This window comes from Podarcis tiliguerta, assembly GCF_965153285.1.
Source record: "Podarcis tiliguerta genome assembly, chromosome: 1".
NCBI classification, from domain to species: Eukaryota; Metazoa; Chordata; class Lepidosauria; order Squamata; family Lacertidae; genus Podarcis; species Podarcis tiliguerta.
In genome coordinates this window covers 130,599,165-130,619,563 of record NC_139534.1, presented here as the reverse complement: position 1 = coordinate 130,619,563, position 20,399 = coordinate 130,599,165, and the positions used below count along the sequence as shown (strand labels likewise).

General features: G+C 48.3%; 1 protein-coding gene and 1 long non-coding RNA gene across 2 annotated transcripts in view; one reads left to right on the top strand and one right to left on the bottom strand.

Moving 5' to 3' along the window:
- LOC310677739 overlaps positions 1-20,399 on the bottom strand; it is a 304,619-nt gene that overhangs the window by 212,076 nt on the left and 72,144 nt on the right. The window lies entirely within an intron of this gene.
- NID2 (nidogen 2) overlaps positions 1-20,399 on the top strand; it is an 88,123-nt gene that overhangs the window by 56,408 nt on the left and 11,316 nt on the right. The window contains exons 11-15 of the mRNA XM_083433698.1: positions 4,200-4,343; positions 7,466-7,585; positions 8,197-8,427; positions 13,893-14,114; positions 16,648-16,817. Coding sequence (XP_083289824.1) covers positions 4,200-4,343; positions 7,466-7,585; positions 8,197-8,427; positions 13,893-14,114; positions 16,648-16,817 — 887 coding nt within the window. The remainder of the gene's footprint in view (positions 1-4,199; positions 4,344-7,465; positions 7,586-8,196; positions 8,428-13,892; positions 14,115-16,647; positions 16,818-20,399) is intronic.

The following is a 20,399-nucleotide window of genomic DNA, read 5'->3' as shown; positions in this document are numbered from 1 at the left end:
GCCCTAGCCTCGTGCAAGGAGTTTTAGCATTTCTGGCTGTCAATCAATAAATGGCAACATTAACTTCTTCCCAACAACAAGGGAAGCCCCAATCGCATCAGTGGCCAACGATCAATTAGCCCGCCCCCAACTTTGGAGTGTCCTGGCAGCCCCCACCGCAACACGTGAGCTGTTTTTCTGCATGCAGGGAATGGTCAAAAGCACCTCCTCCCCGCAATGCCTGCCATCTGAAATGGTACGGGGCATTGTGACGCACCTCTGTCACTGTCCTCTTCTCTGATGCAGGTGCTTCTTCCGCCCACAAGAGAATCTCAGAGCCACTTAGAATCATAGAATCATAGAGTTGGAAGAGACCACAAGGGCCATCGAGTCCAACCCCCTGCCAAGCAGGAAACACCATCAGAGCACTCCTGACATATGGTTGTCAAGCCTCTGCTTAAAGACCTCCAAAGAAGGAGACTCCACCACACTCCTTGGCAGCAAATTCCACTGTCAAACAGCTCTTACTGTCAGGAAGTTCTTCCTCATGTTTAGGTGGAATCTTCTTTCTTGTCGTTTGGATCCATTGCTCCGTTTCCGCTTCTCTGGAGCAGCAGAAAACAACCTTTCTCCCTCCTCTATGTGACATCCTTTTATATATTTGAACATGGCTATCATATCACCCCTTAACCTCCTCTTCTCCAGGCTAAACATGCCCAGCTCCCTTAGCCGTTCCTCATAAGGCATTGTTTCCAGGCCTTTGACCATTTTGGTTGCCCTCCTCTGGACACGTTCCAGTTTGTCAGTGTCCTTCTTGAACTGTGGTGCCCAGAACTGGACACAGTACTCCAGGTGAGGTCTGACCAGAGCAGAATACAGTGGCACTATGACTTCCCTTAATCTAGATGCTATACTCCTATTGATGCAGCCCAGAATTGCATTGGCTTTTTTAGCTGCCGCGTCACACTGTTGGCTCATGTCAAGTTTGCGGTCAACCAAGACTTCTAGATCCTTTTCACATGTACTGCTCTCAAGCCACTTATAAATACTTAAAAAAAATAATAATTCTGGGGCTGGATTCTGTAACCTGCATATATTATGCAAATTGATCATCTTTGCGCCGTTTACCTTAAGTTGTAATATTTTGCTATTTTTATCTTTTTTTGCAGTTTTGGTTAATTATGAGGAAAGGCTGAGGGAGCTGTTTGGTGCAATGAGACACTGGGCCTATTGTTGAGCAGGTTTTGTGCATGCACTTTCAGAGATAACGATGAGAACTAGCACCTTGGTTGCTTTTTCCCCTAAGGAGAGCAGAATTTCTCAGGAAGCTGAAATCCACAGACAATAACCATATTCTGTGAGACCTCTGTGCTCTTGTTAATTATGGTCTGTGCACCGTCCTCATCATTGCCTAACTTGTTTCTTGAGGGGGAAGTCTTGGGAATGTCAGCCTTTGCAGGCGGAACAAATACCACAATCTCTTTTTTCCCAGGCTTCTGCTGACATCAGATGGAAAATTTGACTTTGGGGGTTTTTCCGGCATGGTATCAATTAACTCTCCATTTGCAGCTACAGCTAGCTGTGAAGGAAAGCATGCAGTGCAATGGTGTTAATCTGGAAAAGAAGGAAGCTTGGAGGGTCTTTGTTGACTTCTCAGCTTCTGAGATTTTATTGGATACGGCACTCCTGAATTTGGCCATAAGGACTAGAAACGTAACTTTTTAAAAGCAAAAATACCGTATTTTTCGCTCTATAAGATGCACTTTCCCCCTCCTAAAAAGTAAGGGGAAATGTGTGTGCATCTTATGGAGCGAATGCAGGCTGCGCAGCTATCCCAGAAACCAGAACAGAAAGAGGGATCGCTGCTTTCACTGCGCAGCGATCCCTCTTGCTGTTCTGGCTTCTGAGATTCAGAATATTTTTTTTCTTGTTTTCCTCCTCCAAAAACTAGGTGCGTCTTGTGGTCTGGTGCGTCTTATAGAGCGAAAAATACGGTAAATGCTGAACTCAGCACCAGATTTCTATGCTTTTGCAACTGCAGAGTGCAGCCCTGTGGGATGTCCTGAAATCCTGCAAAAAGTTAGCACAGCAACCTGGGGACACACACACAAGGTTCCCCATCCTTTCACTCTGTTGCAGAGCAAACCGGAGCCAGATTCCTCTTGTGTGGTCCAATCGCATTGTACACGCATTTAGCTTGCGTTGTTTCAACCACACGCATTTGAAATTCTGCCAGTGAAATTGTGCTGGTTGGGGTTGGCCATGGGTGTGGTTGTTCATTTGTGGTTGGCTGTGGTGGTCTTTGTTTTCGTGTGTGAGTGGGGTGGGTGGGTGTTTTGGATCAGGTTAGCCATATTGATTTGTATGCTGTTGGTGGATTTTTGTCATCTTGTTGGGCTGTGTATGTGATAAAGGGGAGCCATACCGGGGTGAAGGCGTCTTCTTCTATTTGTCCCCGTGTCAGTTTCAGTTTATTGGTTAATTTTTCTAGCAAGGCTGTTTCCCATACTATTTGGTACCATTGGTCCATGCTTATTCCTGACAGGTCTCTCCAGTGTCTGGTTATGGTGTTTCTGGCTGCTGAAAGTAGGTGGGTTATGAGTTCTTTGTGGTGTAAGTGGGCGTTGTTGTCTTGGAAGATGTTTAGTAGGGCCAATTCTGGGGTGATTTCTAATACTTGCTTGGTTATTGTGCTTGGTTATTGTACATATTTCTCGTATGGCTGTTGTCCAGAATAGTTGGGTTTTGGGACACTCCCACCACGTGTGGAGGTATGTGCCTAGCCGGCACTTGTTCTGAGCTGTGGCGGCACGTTCCTGCTCAGAGGGTTGTGGATTCAAACCAGTTTCAATGCAGTGCCAAAGTCTATCACATTTTAGAACCAGTTCAAGCTTGAGAGCCCAAGTCAAGTAGTTCTTACCATTCAGACGTTCCATCTGGGCGGTGTTGCCAAGATTAATAAACTGCGCAGGTTGCTGAGCTGACATGGTTTCTGCTCCTTGCTGCACCGGGTCTGCTTCTTTGGTACGCGGCCTCACCACTGGACCTTCAGTCCCTTTGAGGTCCTCACCAACAACACCCTGATTTTCCAGCTTTAGCAATTTGCCATCCATAAAACCCTGGGCCCATAACCTGACACGAAGCATAAATTAAAAATGCTGAGTTTAAAAGAATAAAAGCTTTACTGAATTAAAATAAATTTCTTCATAAACAACATGGTTCCAAACAGTTTGACTGAGACTGCATACTGACCACAACTGAAGCAGACTCTCACATCTTACAGAGAACACAAAAGAGAAAACTGGCTACTAAATCACATGTCAGAGTGACTCAACAGTTAGCAGTTAGGTCTGAATAACTTTAGTAGGCCCAAATGATTGTGCCCCTTTCTAAAAAATTATTTATCGGTGTGTGTTTTTGTAAATCTACCAAAGAGTAACATCAAATAATATTGGGATTAAGGTGTTTTCTTAGGACAGTGGAGGGCGTTTGTGCTATATCCCGATGGTGTCGTGAGGGAGGCACACCCTCTTCTGCTGGGGGGGACGGACGACAAAAATGGGGGGCTGAGAAGGGTCAGTTGGGTGAGTGAGGAATGTCTCTACTTTATCTGAGGAATGTTGCAGGGTATGGGCAGAGAGCTCAAAAGCTCTTTTTGCGCTGGGTTTATCAACCCCCCCCCCCCACGTAAAGGCAAAGGCAAAGGACCCCTGGATGGTTAAGTCCAGTCAAAGGCAACTATGGGGTTGCAGCTCTCATCTAGCTTTCAGGCCGAGGGAGCTGGCGTTTGTCCACAGACGGGTTATGTGGCCAGCAGGACTAAACTGTTTCTGGCGCAACGGGACACCATGACGGAAACCAGAGTGCACAGAAATGCCATTTACCTTCCTGCCACAGTGGTACCTATTTATCTACTTGCACTGGTGCGCTTTCAAATTGCTAGGTTGGCAGGAGCTGGGACAGAGCAATGGGAGCTCAGCCCATCATGGGGATTTGAACTGCCAACCTTCTGATCAGCCAGCCCAAGAGGCTGAGTGGTTTAGACCGCAGCACCACCCGCGTCCTTAATCCCCCACGTAAAATGTGGTCAGAGCCTATCTCTTGCTGAAGTGTGCCTGCTTAATGCATGGCTGTAGGTCTGAGCACATTCCCAGTAGGTTTTCCATCGTCTTTCCTCGAGGGAGGATGTGATGATACAGCTGACTTTCATTCCTTTCCAGCTGTGGCTCCGCCATCCGATCCCTGCACAGACGGCACTCACACCTGCGCCCCGTCCGACCAGGCGCGATGTGTCTACCACGGAGGGGGTTCGTTCAGCTGTGTGTGCCTCACTGGTTACACGGGCAATGGGCACAACTGCACAGGTAAGTGGAAGAAGAGGTTTGCCTTGGGCTTTGCCTTGTCCTTCCTCGGTGATTCTGAGACCAGTAGGAAATCGGTCTGGTCCTCTGGAACTCTCCGCCACTAGAGATTCAGCGGACGCTTTAAGAACCTGCTGAAAACTTTTCTTTTCCCCCAGGCCTATGCAGCTAATGAAGGATACATCCTCCCACATTGGTTAATGGATGCCCGTTTTTCTTTCTTTATGCTTTTATGTTTTTTATTGCTAAAAACCACTTTGATATACTTACTGTGACACAGGAGTATGCAAACAAACCAATAAACAAAATAAAATGTTACGGATGGTGCATAACTGGAACAGCAATCACACTTGAGATTAGAATTACGACCTTGAATGATTAGGAAATCGATGATTTCAACACAATTCCGTTTAAACATATTCTTGCAAAGTATCTCAGATTTGTAAAAACGACGACGACTCCCTTCTTGCAAGAATTTGCCCAAAAATGACACATTGAGGTTTTGCTTATTTATATATTTATTTGGAGATAGAAGCTCTCATGTCATTCAACCGCAGGCAGAGCCCTAACAGTTCATGGCCACGGCATTTGCGAAAAGTGCATCCTGCATTTTTTTCTCTTGTGATGTGTGTGTGAAAATGGTCTAAAAACCTGTTCCTTTCCCTATAAATCTGAATGGGATGTGCTTTAAGACTGATGCCTCGTTTATCTCTCTCTCTCTCCCTACCCTAACTCACCATCACTTGTTATCTTCTAAATAATATTAGTTTGATGTTGTTTAGTCGTGTCCGCCTCTTTGTGACCCCCTGGACCAGAGCATGCCAGGCACTCCTGTCGTCCACTGCCTCCCGCAGTTGGGTTAAACTCATGTTCGTAGCTTCGAGAACACTGTCCAACCATCTCGTCCTCTGTCGTCCCCTTCTCCTTGTGCCCTCCATCTTTCCCAACATCAGGGTCTCTTCCAGGGAGTCTTCTCTTCTCATGAGGTGGCCAAAGTCTTGGAGCCTCAGCTTCAGGATCTGTCCTTCCAGTGAGTACTCAGGGCTGATTTCTTTAAGAATGGATCGGTTGGATCTTCTTGCAGTCCATGGGACTCTCAAGAGTCTCCTCCAGCACCATAATTCAAAAGCATCACTTATTACCTCCTAAATAATACTAGTTTAAAAGTCCATTATTGCTTCTCGGACTTGATGTTTGAAACTTTGAGCCAGTTCTCCCCCCCCCCCCCCGTACCACTTTTGGAACAAGAGAGCGTTTGTGGCAGAGGTCTTTTGAGGAGCCTCCAGCCACGTCAGAGCAGGGCTTAGTGGCTTTTCGGCTCTGGAGATTGTAGAGGCTCAAGATAATTTTCTTTCGCCTTTGCTTCTGACGCCAAACTCCCAGAAGAGGAACACCTGCCTTCTCAAGCATGTGATCTCAGGTCCTCTGAATTCAGGCCAAAGGAGGGAGAAAGTTGCACTGGAGACTTCCCAATTTGAAACTCTGCCTCTTCTGTAGCATACCAGACTAGCGGTCGTGTTAGTTTGCATGGCATTTTTGTAGGGCTGAATCGCAACGCCCTCTTCCCCCATTTCACAGGCTGAGAAACTGAGAAGTACAGTTTGGCTATTCCTGGCAAGTGGGGAGCGAAAGGACTGTGTGAATTCAGGGGCAATTCTGAAATCTGGAGGCAAATAGCTCAGTGGTAGAGCATATTATTTATTATTATTATTTCTTGAATTTATATACCGCCCTATACCTGGAGGTCTAAGGGCAATTCACATAAAAAGATCACAGTATATAAAATTTATATACTGACTATATACCCCCCCCCCAAAGCACTAATCCAATAATAAAGGTAAAGGTAAAGGTAAAGGGACCCTGACCAATAGGTCCAGTTGTGACCGACTCTGGGGTTGCGGTGCTCATCTCGCTTTACTGGCCGAGGGAGCTGGCGTACAGCTTCCGGGTCATGTGGCCAGCATGACTAAGCCGCTTCTGGTGAACCAGAGCAGCACACGGAAACGCCGTTTACCTTCTTGCCAGAGTGGTACCTATTTATCTACTTGCACTTTGACGTGCTTTCGAACTGCTAGGTTGGCAGGAGCAGGGACCGAGCAATGGGAGCTCACTCCTTCGCGGGGATTCGAACCGCCGACTTTCTGGTCAGCAAGTCCTAGGCTCTGTGGTTTAACCCATAGCGCCACCTGCGTCCCTTAACCCAATAATACCCCCCCAAAAAAGAGCCACATTTTGAAGGGTATGGGATGTTGATCAGGTCAACCAAAAAAGGGAACGTTTTTGCCTGGTGCCTAAAGGTGTATAATGAAGGCACCAGGCGAACTTTCCTGGGGAGAGCATTCCACAGATGGGGAGCCACTGCAGAGAAGGCCCCGTTCTTTTGTTGCCACCCTCTGGACCTCTCGAGGAGGAGGCACACAAAGAAGGGCCTCAGAAGATGATCTCAGGGTCCAGGTAGGTTGATATGGAAATAGGTGGTCCTTGAGGTATTGCGGTCATGAGCCATTTAAGGCTTTGTAGGTCAAAACCAGCACTTTGAATTGGGCCCAGAAACTAATTGGTAGCCAGTGCAGTCGGAACAGGATCGGTGCAATATGCTCAAACCGTCTTGCTCCGGTGAGCAACCTGGCCACTGAATTCTGCACCAGCTGAAGTTTCCAAACTGTCTTCAGAGGCAGCCCTACATATAACACATTGCAATAATCTAACCTTGAGGTTACCAGAGCATAGACAACAGTAGTTAGATGGAAAAATAATTTTCTCCCCTGGACCCTGTTAAGTTGTGGGTGAACATATCAGACGACACAGCGATTCTTCAAACAGCTCTTGTTTATTCACAGGCCAGAACAGAACTGAACTGAAGGGTTCAGCCAGCCTGCTTATATAGAGCTCCAGTACAACGTAACTGTAACAACTTTCTGTAACTATCCAATCACAGAACGTCACTTTCAACCCCTTATTTGCATATGTGGACCTGAACTATCTACAGTATCCCCCTGCTGGCCCAGGGTGGGAACTTCAGTACATAACAGACCCCAATACGTCTTGGGACATCCCTGTGTCCAAACTGCTTCCCAGGCTATTGATTCCCTGTATACTCCCAGCCTTTTCTTCCTCCTCCACAGATGTGGACGAATGTGCGGAGAGAAGGTGCCACCAGGCAGCCGATTGCTACAATTCTCCCGGCTCCTTCTCCTGCCGCTGTCGGGCTGGCTACGAAGGCGACGGCTTCCGGTGTTCTCCAGGTACGGCCTCAGGGGCTGGAGGACTGGCTCTGCTCAATCGATTTCAGCTGCCCAGCCACCCAGCGCCCCTCCGGTGGGGAGCTTGGCTGGAGGTTCCGAGGTCATGGCCGAGGCAGACTGAGAGCTACAATGCACATGGGATAAATTAGGAAGTCAGAAAGGGTTAGGGCCTCAATTTCTAGCCTGCTCCAAAAATAACATAAGAAGGTAAGAAGAGCTTGCTGGATCAGCCAGTGGCCCATTCAATCCAGCATCCTGTTATAATAATAAAACCAAAGTGTTCCAAAACTGAGGCGCGCTATCCCATAGAAAGTACAGTGGTACCTAAGCAACCACTCACAAATTTGTATTTTAATAAAGTTGTGGCCAAAATTATGCCAAAAATCTTAAACAAAAAATTCTGTGTGATGTGTGAGTTATTGGGGTGGCCCTGGGGACCTCGACACGCAATAACAGGAAGCCTGAGGCACCAGGGTTTTAAGCAGAGGTTGGGCAGCCATCTGTCATGGATGCTTTAGCTGAGATTCTTGCATTGCACGGGGTTGGACTAGATGACCCTCGTGGGTCGCTTCTGACTCTACAATTCTATTATTCTTTCTCCCGGCTGGCAGAGGGCGTGCAGAGGATGACCCGCTGTGAACACGAGCGCCTGTATGCCAGCCAGCGAGGCACTTCCTTCCCTGGGGCCCCCCACGTACCTGAGTGTGATGACCAGGGGAACTACAGGCCACTGCAATGCCACGGCAGCACCGGGTATTGCTGGTGCGTGGACACAGATGGCAAGGAGATTCCCGGCAGCCGGGTGCCGCCGTCGACTTCCCAGCCAACTTGCAGGGCTCCAGGTTAGTGCCTCGTCTGTCCTTTGCTATGCTAAAAAATCTGGGGAAAACAAGGCTGGGTGCTGTTCCTCTGGGGGTCTAGGACAGAGGTCAGCAAACTTTTTCAGCAGGGGGCCGGTCCACTGTCCCTCAGACCTTGCGGGAGCCAGACTATATTTTTTTAAAAAGAAGAAGAATGAATTCCTATGCCCCACAAATAACTCAGAGATGCATTTTAAATAAAAGCACACGTTAAACCCATGTAAAAACACGCTGATTGTCAGACCATCTGTGGGCCAGATTGAGAAGGTGATTGGGCTGTTGGTTAAGGACAGTTAAAAGTAATAGGGAAATTAAGAAATGTAGATTAAGTGATAAAGATTGAAAAATCTTCAGATGTGGTTGATGGAAGTCCAAAACTTTGTACAGTGGTGCCTCGCAAGACGAAATTAATTCGTTCTGCGAGTTTTTTCTTTCTACGAATTTTTTCGTCTTGCGAAGCACCACTGTGTATTGACGGTTTCCCATAGGAATGCATTGGCGGTTTTAAAAAAAAGGCGCAAGACGTTTCATCTTGCGAAGCAATCCCATAGGGAAATCCGTCTTGCGAAGCAACTCAGAAAACGAAAAACTCTTTCGTCTTGCGAGTTTTCCGTCTTCCGAGGCATTCGTCTTGTGAGGTACCACTGTATAAGATAAGAAAATATGTTATATGATTATTGGGAATGATATGTTTTATATATAAAGGTAAGGGTAAAGGGACCCCTGACCATTAGGTCCAGTCATGGCCGACTCTGGGGTTGCGGCGCTCATCTCGCTTTATTGGCCGAGGGAGCCGGTGTACAGCTTCCTGGTCATGTGGCCAGCATGACTAAGCCGCTTCTGGCGAACCAGAGCAGCGCACGGAAACGCCGTTTACCTTCCCGCCAGAGCGGTTCCTATTTATCTACTTGCACTTTGACGTGCTTTCGAACTGCTAGGTTGGCAGGAGCTGGGACAGAGCAACGGGAGCTCACCCCGTCACGGAGATTCGAACTGCCAACCTTCTGATCAGCAAGTCCTAGGCTCTGTGGTTTAACCCACAGCGCCACCTGTGTCCATATATATATATATATATATATATGCTTTCGTAGATTTTCACGGGTACAGGAATGCAGGTTTTGGTGTCCTCGGGTGTCTTCCCGTGTAAAAGTTGGGGTGTCTAGGCGACGTTTCGACGAGGTCTCACTCGTCATCTTCAGGCTGGTGCTTTCGGCTTCTTGTTACTGGAACAGAGCAGGATCTTAGTGTTTGAGTTCCTATAAATACTGTTGAGGAGGTGTGGTGTATAGCCTCCAATGTTCTGGGCAGAGAGGAGGTTCCCAGGCTAGTGTGCCTTTTCTTCTTTTGTTCCTTAATTACTCCACACCTAATGACCCACCTAAGTGGGATTCAGGAAATCACTCAAGAAATCACTCAAGATATCCCTCAAGTAATTAAGGAACAAAAGAAGAAAAGGCACACTAGCCTGGGAACCTCCTCTCTGCCCAGAACATTGGAGGCTATACACCACACCTCCTCAACAGTATTTATAGGAACTCAAACACTAAGATCCTGCTCTGTTCCAGTAACAAGAAGCCGAAAGCACCAGCCTGAAGATGACGAGTGAGACCTCGTCGAAACGTCGCCTAGACACCCCAACTTTTACACGGGAAGACACCCGAGGACACCAAAACCTGCATATATATATATATATATATGCAGGTTTTGGTGTCCTCGGGTGTCTTCCCGTGTAAAAGTTGGGGTGTCTAGGCGACGTTTCGACGAGGTCTCACTCGTCATCTTCAGGCTGGTGCTTTCGGCTTCTTGTTACTGGAACAGAGCAGGATCTCAGTGTTTGAGTTCCTATAAATACTGTTGAGGAGGTGTGGTGTATAGCCTCCAATGTTCTGGGCAGAGAGGAGGTTCCCAGGCTAGTGTGCCTTTTCTTCTTTTGTTCCTTAATTACTTGAGGGATATCTTGAGTGATTTCTTGAGTGATTTCCTGAATCCCACTTAGGTGGGTCATTAGATGTGGATTAGTTGCTAAAGCCTTCGTGTCTTGAACTCTTGAACTTTGTGAAGAGTTTTTCTGAGAAGATGGCTGTACTGCACTTGGTTGTGCTCTGGCTTGGCTTCGTGTATAGGGGCGAGCTGTGGTTTTGTGGCCTGTGCCAGCCAGATCTGTGTAGGGATTGCAGGGGGGTGCAGCATCCGGAGGTGCCACCCTGGTTTGGCTACTGGATGGTGTCTGTAATTTATCTGTGGAGAGGGTCTGGGTTTGGGTCTGGTGTGGTTGATTGGTGATGGCGTTCTGTGTGCCTCTGGATCTGGTGTCAGATTTTGTGGGGAGGGCTAATTTCCAGATGTCTGGCAAGCGGGATGTGTCGTCACGCTTGTTCATGTTGTGAGGGTGTTTCTCTATCTCGATGGCTTCCATGATTATTCTCTTGTGGTGATGTTCCATGTTAAAGAGCAATTTGGAATCTGCAAAATTAATTTCGTGTCCTGTTTCTTTCATGTGTTGGAAAAGAGAGGAAGTTTTTTCTTCTTTTTTGACGGCATTCTTGTGTTCTGCGATCCGTGCATTTATTCGTCTGTTTGTTTGTCCAATGTACGTGGCTGGGCAGACTTTGCAGGGTATTTCATAGACCCCTTGGTTTTCCAACTGAATTTTATCCTTGGGGTTTCTGAGGATATTGGCTATTTTTTGGTTGGTGCAAAAGGCTGTTTTGATATTGTGTTTATGGAGGATTTTGCTAATTTTATCTGTAGTGCCCTTGATATAAGGAAGGAGGGCTATGCCATTGTTTTCTTCTGTGTCTTGGTTTTTGGGGGGTGTTTCTTTTTGGATTAGCTTCGTAACCCTGTTTTGCTGGTATCCATTGGCAATTAACACATTTGAGAGATTCTGTAACTCAGTTGTCAAGTGGTCTTCGTCAGCCAGGCGTTTGGTTCTGGAGATGAGAGTCTTGGCTACGGAGTTTATTTGTGCAGGGTGGTGGTGTGATTGTGCATGTAAGTAGCGGTTGTGAGATGTGATTGTGCATGTAAGTAGCGGTTGTGAGATACAAACAAAAATCTTTGTGTGACAAAGATACAAACAGATAGAAGGAGCACCTATGGGATCACCCCTCTCACCGGTCATCGCTAACCTGTACATGGAACACTTTGAAACCAATGCTTTAGACAAGTCAGAACACAAACCCAAACTTTGGCTCAGATATGTTGACGACACCTTTGTAATTTGGCCACACGGGAAGGAAAAACTGGATAGCTTCCTCACACATCTCAACAGCCTACACCCCAAAATACAATTCACTATGGAAATAGAAGCCAACAACCAACTTCCCTTCCTTGACGTCCTAATCTACAAAAAACCTGATGGCTCCCTAGGACACACTATCTACCGGAAAAAAACACACACCAACCGCTACTTACATGCACAATCACACCACCACCCTGCACAAATAAACTCCGTAGCCAAGACTCTCATCTCCAGAACCAAACGCCTGGCTGACGAAGACCACTTGACAACTGAGTTACAGAATCTCTCAAATGTGTTAATTGCCAATGGATACCAGCAAAACAGGGTTACGAAGCTAATCCAAAAAGAAACACCCCCCAAAAACCAAGACACAGAAGAAAACAATGGCATAGCCCTCCTTCCTTATATCAAGGGCACTACAGATAAAATTAGCAAAATCCTCCATAAACACAATATCAAAACAGCCTTTTGCACCAACCAAAAAATAGCCAATATCCTCAGAAACCCCAAGGATAAAATTCAGTTGGAAAACCAAGGGGTCTATGAAATACCCTGCAAAGTCTGCCCAGCCACGTACATTGGACAAACAAACAGACGAATAAATGCACGGATCGCAGAACACAAGAATGCCGTCAAAAAAGAAGAAAAAACTTCCTCTCTTTTCCAACACATGAAAGAAACAGGACACGAAATTAATTTTGCAGATTCCAAATTGCTCTTTAACATGGAACATCACCACAAGAGAATAATCATGGAAGCCATCGAGATAGAGAAACACCCTCACAACATGAACAAGCGTGACGACACATCCCGCTTGCCAGACATCTGGAAATTAGCCCTCCCCACAAAATCTGACACCAGATCCAGAGGCACACAGAACGCCATCACCAATCAACCACACCAGACCCAAACCCAGACCCTCTCCACAGATAAATTACAGACACCATCCAGTAGCCAAACCAGGGTGGCACCTCCGGATGCTGCACCCCCCTGCAATCCCTACACAGATCTGGCTGGCACAGGCCACAAAACCACAGCTCGCCCCTATACACGAAGCCAAGCCAGAGCACAACCAAGTGCAGTACAGCCATCTTCTCAGAAAAACTCTTCACAAAGTTCAAGAGTTCAAGACACGAAGGCTTTAGCAACTAATCCACATCTAATGACCCACCTAAGTGGGATTCAGGAAATCACTCAAGAAATCACTCAAGATATCCCTCAAGTAATTAAGGAACAAAAGAAGAAAAGGCACACTAGCCTGGGAACCTCCTCTCTGCCCAGAACATTGGAGGCTATACACCACACCTCCTCAACAGTATTTATAGGAACTCAAACACTGAGATCCTGCTCTGTTCCAGTAACAAGAAGCCGAAAGCACCAGCCTGAAGATGACGAGTGAGACCTCGTCGAAACGTCGCCTAGACACCCCAACTTTTACACGGGAAGACACCCGAGGACACCAAAACCTGCATTCCTGTACCCGTGAAAATCTACGAAAGCAAATATATATATATATATATATATGGAAAACAAACAAACAAACAAACAGAAGGCGACTGGGCTGGGTCCGGCCCCCGGGCCTTAGTTTGCCTTCCCATGGTCTAGGAACTTGCCTGAAGTTATGTGAGCACCTCCAATGCTTTCGAAAGCTGTCCATCAGCATTTAACTTGCACAGTTTGATCTTGGAGACACCACCAAGTTAAATGTGAGCAGGGCAGAGGACATTATTATTATTACTATTATTTATTATTGACGTGTTAGATTTCTAGACTGCCCTTCATCCCAGGATCCCAGGGCGATTTGCAATATAGAAACACAAAATTAGGTATTGACCAGAGAAGGAATGACCGCTGGGTCCTGATTCTGTAAGTTTTTGGTGCTGCCAGGTTTAAGATCTGCTGAATTTAGATGCAAGACTTCAGTGGCGACGGGGGTGGAGTCTGGGTTTTGGGAAGACCTGACGTTCCAGTATTTCTCTTTCTTTAGAGGTTTGCAGACCTTGGTGTGGGTCTCGTGCCCACACTTAAAACTAGTGTCTCTCAAATTTGGGTCTCCAGCTGTTGTAGGACTACGACTCCCATCATCCCTGACCACTCGTCCTGCTAGCTAGCGATGATGGGAGTTGTAGTCCAACAACAGCCAGGGACCCAAGTTTGAGAAACACTGATTTGCAACCTCTTGGTTTTTTTGTTCGTCCTTCAGAGCCCACCCAGAGACCGCAGACCATGTGTGAGCGTTGGAGGCAGAGTCTTCTAGAGCACTACGGGGGCAGCCCGAGAGGCGACCAGTACGTGCCCCAGTGCGACGCCCTGGGTGAATTCACCCCCTTGCAATGCCACGGGAACAGCGGCTACTGCTGGTGTGTGGACGAGCATGGGCGCGAGGTCCAAGGGACGAGGTCGGAGCCGGGAGTCCCCCCCGCGTGTAAGTGCTATGGTGTCAAAAACAATTCTTTGCAAAGCCTTCAGGGGAGGCGGTTTGGCAGAGCACAGGCAGCATGGCTATTTGTGGACGGACAGGGACGCCATGGCAGAAGACACAGGGATGGGCACGGTGGAGCCAAAGAAGGAGATCCTGTAAGGTTGGGGAAACTTTTTTTCCCAGCCAAGGTCCACATTCCCTTCTAGTCAATGTTATGGGGGCCACATTTTTTTTCTACTTACCATATTTTTCCATCTATAAGACTTCTATTATACATCTATAAGACATCTATAATATATCCATGTATAAGACACCCCCTATATTTGGGGACTCAGATTTGAGAAAGTTGGGGGGGGGGGAGAGATGTATCCATGTACAGTGGTACCTCTGGTTACGTACTTAATTTGTTTCGGAGGTCCGTTCTTAACCTGAAACTGTTCTTAACCTGAAGCACTTCTTTAGCTAATGGGGCCTCCTGCTGCCGCGCCGCCGGAGCACGATTTCTGTTCTCATCCTGAAGCAGAGTTCTTAACCTGAAGCACTATTTCTGGGTTAGCGGAGTCTGTAACCTGAAGCGTATGTAACCTGAAGCGTATGTAACCCGAGGTACCACTGTATAAGATGCCCCCTAATTTTTGACATTATTTTTTAGGAGGAAAACCTAGTCTTATACAGTGGTACCTCAGGTTACATACGCTTCAGGTTACATACACTTCAGGTTACAGACTCCGCTAACCCAGGAATAGTGCCTCGGGTTAAGAACTTTGCTTCAGGATGAGAACAGAAATCACGGCGCAGCGGCAGCAGGAGGCCCCATTAGCTAAAGTGGTGCTTCAAGTTAAGAACAGTTTCAGGTTAAGAACGGACCTCCGGAACGAATTAAGTACTTAACCCCAGGTACCACTGTGCACGGAAAAATACGGTACTTACTTACTTACACACCAATTTTATATCCCGCTTGATTGCGGAAAACCGCCAAGTCGTTTGCAAAAAAGAACGACACAGCGAGATTGTTGGTGAAAACAGTTGCGGCGTTAATTTCAAAAGAGCAATGGAATAAAAAGCACGCCAGCATGCTAAGTATCTGGACAGGCTTGTCCAAGCAGCAACATTTTTAGCAGGTGCCAAAAGGAGTAAAAAGGTGTCAAGTGGCGGGGAGTTCCAGAGGGTATAACCGATGATAATTTTTAAAAGCAGATAAGAGGCTGGGGAAAGTAGCAGGTAAGACTGGTATAGAAAAGACCCTCTTGCACCCTCCCAACCCTGAATCGGAAGAAAGGGACAGGGGTTGTGCAGGGAAGCCCCATCAAGCAATCTCATTGGGTAGGCAGTAAGAGCGCACACCAGTGGCGTAGCGTGGGGGGTGCAGGGGGGCCCGGCCGCACCTGGCGCAACATCGGGGGGGGGGTGCGCTCGCACTCGCAGCTCTCTGCCCCTACCTGGCTCACTCACTCTCTCTCACTGCAGTGCTGGCTGTGCAAATCTGATCCGAGCCGCCGGGTCGCCGCCCACTGTGGAGGGGAGGGTGCCAGGCGTGCGGTGCGGTGCGGTGCGGAGAGAGAGTGAGGGACTATCTGGGGGAGGGACAGTGCAGCAGGGGGGGGGGCACAGATTACTTGCCTTGCCCCGGGTTAGGGGGCGCAAATTACCGTATTTTTCGTCCTATAGGGCGCACCGGCCCATAGGACGCACCTCGTTTTTTGGGGGGGGAAATGAATAAAAAAATTTTATTTCCCCCCCTCAGCTGCGGCTGCCGCCCCAAGCCTTGCGGACACTCGCCTGAAGCACGGGGAGTCCTCCGGAGGGCTCCCCGTGCTTCGGGCGGGAGGCTGCCGCCCCAAGCCTCGCGCGCTCGGCGGGACCTCCCGTCGGGCGCGCAAGGCTTGCGGACACGCCCCCGAAGCACGGGGAGTCCTCCGGAGGGCTCCCCGTGCTTCGGGCGGGAGGCTGCCGCCCCAAGCCTCTCGCGCTCGGCGGGACCTCCCGTCGGGCGCGCCAGGCTTGGGGACACTCGCCCGAAGCACGGGGAGTCCTCCGGAGGGTTCCCCGTGCTTCGGGCGGCAGGCTGCTGCCCGCAAGCCTTGTGAGCCTGTGGGAACTCCCACAGGGCTTGCAAGGCTTGCGGATAGCTTCCTGAAGCCTGGAGAGCGAGAGGGGTCGGTGCGCACCGATGCCTCTCGCTCTCCCGGCTTCAGCGAAAGCCTGCATTCGCCCCATAGGACGCACACACATTTCCCCTTCATTTTTGGAGGGGAAAAAGTGCGTCCTATGGGGCGAAAAATACGGTACTTGCCTTGCCCCGGGTGCTGACAACCCACGCTACGCCACTGACACACACAGTCCTTTGGGGACCATCTCTGAGCCATGTAACACCTTTTGCCTCTCCACCTGGGTGGCTCAGTTGGTTAGAGCGCGGTGCTGATAGCGCCAAGGTTGCAGGTTTGATCCCCGTATGGGACAACTACGTATTCCTGCACTTCAGGGGGTTGACCAGATGATCCTCAGGGTCCCTTCCAACTCTTCGATTCTCCCGCAGGCCTGCCCAGCGTCGCCCCTCCGACTGTCCGCCCCTCTCCGCGCCCCGATGTCAGTCCGCCCTCGGCCGGGACGTTCCTGCTGTACGCCCAGGGCCAGCAAATTGGCTACCTGCCACTGAACGGCACCAGGCTTCATAAGGAGGCAGCGAAGACCCTGCTCTCTCTGCATGTAAAGTATTTTTCCTGGGGGGTGAGGGTGGGTGGGGGGCAAAGGAGGAATGGGTGGCTCTGGGGGTGGGAGGGCTGGCAAGGCCTCAGTTCAGACCACCTCTTCCCATGTCAAAAGACCACATGTGGGGAGCAGAGTCAGGCTAACCCCGAATGAAGGATTCCCCAACCTGCCACCCACATCTCTGGAGGTGGAAAAAATCTAGGATGCTGTGGTCAATGAACTTTCTGGCTGAGTGCAGATCTGCCTTCTGGTGGTTCCCTCACTGCGAGAAGCCAAGGAAGAGGGCCTTCTCGGTAGTGGCACCCGCCCTGTGCAACGCCCTCCCATCAGATGTGAAAGAGAAAAATAACTACCAAACTTTTAGAAGAGATCTGAAGGCAGCCCTGTTTAGGGAAGCTTTTAATGTTTAATAAAGGTAAAGGTACCCCTGCCCGTATGGGCCAGTCTTGACAGACTCTAGGGTTGTGCGCCCATCTCACTCAAGAGGCCGGGGGCCAGCGCTGTCCGGAGACACTTCCGGGTCACGTGGCCAGCGTGACATCGCTGCTCTGGCGAGCCAGAGCCGCACACATAAACGCCGTTTACCTTCCCGCTAGTAAGCGGTCCCTATTTATCTACTTGCACCCGGGAGTGCTTTCGAACTGCTAGGTTGGCAGGCGCTGGGACCGAACAGCAGGAGCGCACCCCGCCGCGGGGATTCGAACCGCCGACCTTTCGATCGGCAAGCCCTAGGCGCTGAGGCTTTTACCCACAGCGCCACCCGCGTCCCTTAATGTTTAATAGGTTATTGTATTTTAGTGTTTTGTTGGAAGCCGCCCAGAGTGGCTGGGGAAACCCAGCCAGATGGGTGGGGTATAAATATATTATTATTATTATTATTATTATTATTATTATTATTATTATTATATCTGAACCTGGGTCTCCTTGCTGCATTTGGAAGTATCATGATGTTGGAAGCTCAGGGACAGATTTAGGTTTGATGAGGCCCTAAGCTACTGAAGGTAATGGGGCCCTTTATATGTCCAGCTGTCCTTTGCCAACAACAAATTTTTGTGTGTGTTGAATATATGCTATATGGTCATTGATGGACCTAATAGGTATCTCAAGCCTTTTGCACATGTTGCCATGCAACCAGTCCATGCAGAATGCAGGCACCTTATACAGTCATACCTCATGTTACGTTTGCTTCAGGTTGAGCGTTTTCAGGTTGCGTCCCGCGGTGGCCCTCCAGAACGGATCCCGTTCGAAACCAGAGGCACCACTGTATATAGAAATGAGCAAACCAGTGATATTTGAGGGAGCAGGCTAGCAGGCGGGGCCCATGACTTACATCATAGGAGCCTACACAACACAAAACACTGTTGCTGGATGTAGGTTTTATTTTATTTGTTTTTTATCTTCTATTTTGGAAATGTACATCCAGTTGTTTTTTCTCTTTAGATTTTTTGGGGGGCTGCAAGACACTGGGGCCCTAAGCTTAACTTGTTTTGTTATTGTTGTTTAGTCATGTCTGACTCTTCGTGACCCCCTGGACCAGAGCACGCCAGGCACTCCTGTCTTCCACTGCCTCCCGCAGTCAAACTTATGCTGGTAGCTTCAAGAACACTGTCCAACCATCTCGTCCTCTGTTGTCCCCTTCTCCTTGTGCCCTCCATCTTTCCCAACATCAGGGTCTTTTCCAGGGAGTCTTCTCTTCTCATGAGGTGGCCAAAGTCTTGGAGCCTCAGCTTCAGGATCTGTCCTTCCATTGAGCACTCAGGGCTGATTTCCTTAAGAATGGAGAGGTTTGATCTTCTTGCAGTCCATGGGACTCTCAAGAGTCTCCTCCAGTACCATAATTCAAAAGCATCAATTCTTCGGCGATCAGCCTTTTTTATGGTCCAGCTCTCACTTCCATACATCTCTACTGGGAAAGCCATAGATTTACAATACGGACCTTTGAAGGCAAGGTGATGTCTCTACTTTTTAAGATGCTGTCTAGGTTTGTCATTTAGCTTGTTTAGCTTATATGTAAATTCGGCACTGTAGAAGCCAGATATGTTTTGAAACAGAATGGCCTCATGTCCGCAGCAACGTAGCCACATCAGGGTAGCTAGCTGTAGGACGTTGGACCATGGTGTCGAAGGCCCAGGTTCAAATTCGCATCACACCACAAAGTTCACTAGCGATACGGCCCTAACTTCTTTTCGCCTCCACAGATGTTGACGGCAGGGTGCAAGGATGCTGCATAGTTGCACACAGAACATGCACAAATCCATGTGGTCTTTAGACATGGAAAGAGGTTGTCTGAAATACTTGTTGTTGTTGTTTAGTCGTTTAGTCGTGTCCGACTCTTCGTGACCCCATGGACCAGAGCACGCCAGGCACTTCTGTCTTCCACTGCCTCCCACAGTTTGGTCAGACTCATGTTGGTAGCTTCGAGAGCACTGTCCAGCCATCTCGTTCTCTGTTGTCCCCTTCTCCTTGTGCCCTCCATCTTTCCCAACATCAGGGTCTTTTCCAGGGAGTCTTCTCTTCTCATGAAGTGGCCAAAGTATTGGAGCCTCAGCTTCACTAGGGGTGCCAAAAGTCTGGAATTTCCCAGACATATCTAGAATACTGCAGTTGGAAGCAGCATCCGGGTGGAAATTGCAAAAAAATGCCCGAGTAAATCTGGATCTGGATATACGGCAAGCCATGTCGGCAGTCTCCTGACAATTTACCTTAAAAATAGCTCCAAAACTTTATTATTAATTTTTGCAATTTTGCCACAAAAGCTCAACACCTTTGGGCAATACTTTGCCAAAAAAACCCCAAACCTTCAACAACTTTTGTGATATATCGGCTTATCACACTATATGCCAACTCTAGTGGGATTGTATCCCGATATTTCAGATATCTTGGAGACATCATTAACAGGAAGCCTCAGGCACCTAGCTATGCCTCATATCTTTTATCCCCCCTGTTAACGGAGAAATCTGAAGGCTCCCTCGGACAAAAAACAAGGACCCCAGCCAGGAATACCAGAGCAAAACAGCAGCCAGTAGGCTTGGTCTTGATTGAAGACTGTCACGACAGGACTCCCACCTGCCACAAGGTGGAACAAGATGGAAGCCCCGAACAAAAGAGAACCCAAACTTTTATTAGCTGCTGATCCCCATGTTACACCCCCCCAAACTACCTCACTAATACATCACGGTTACATCATGAAAGGGGAGGTCTGGTGGCCGTAATCTGAGCATCCTGGACCCTGCCCCATGGTTCCCCTTGCCCTCCACCAAACACCCATCAAGTGTAACAAAAGAGATATTTACATTTCCCTGTTTCCCAGCCAAGTTCATCACACCCTTTTGTCTTCATCTGGGTTTGTTATTTCTGGAATGGCTACCTGTCTGACACTCAGGTATCAGGATGCCAGGAATTATCCCTCAGGCAGAGGGGCTGCTGAGTAGCTGAGCTCACATGTCTAGATGAATTTCTGAAGTTTTCCCAGTGAGCCAGTACAGAAATACATTGATCAGTGAATTCTTACATTTGGTATCGTGCAGCAGAGGCCCTTTGAATAGATAGGAAGAAACTGTGATGAAGTGTTTTGTGGGG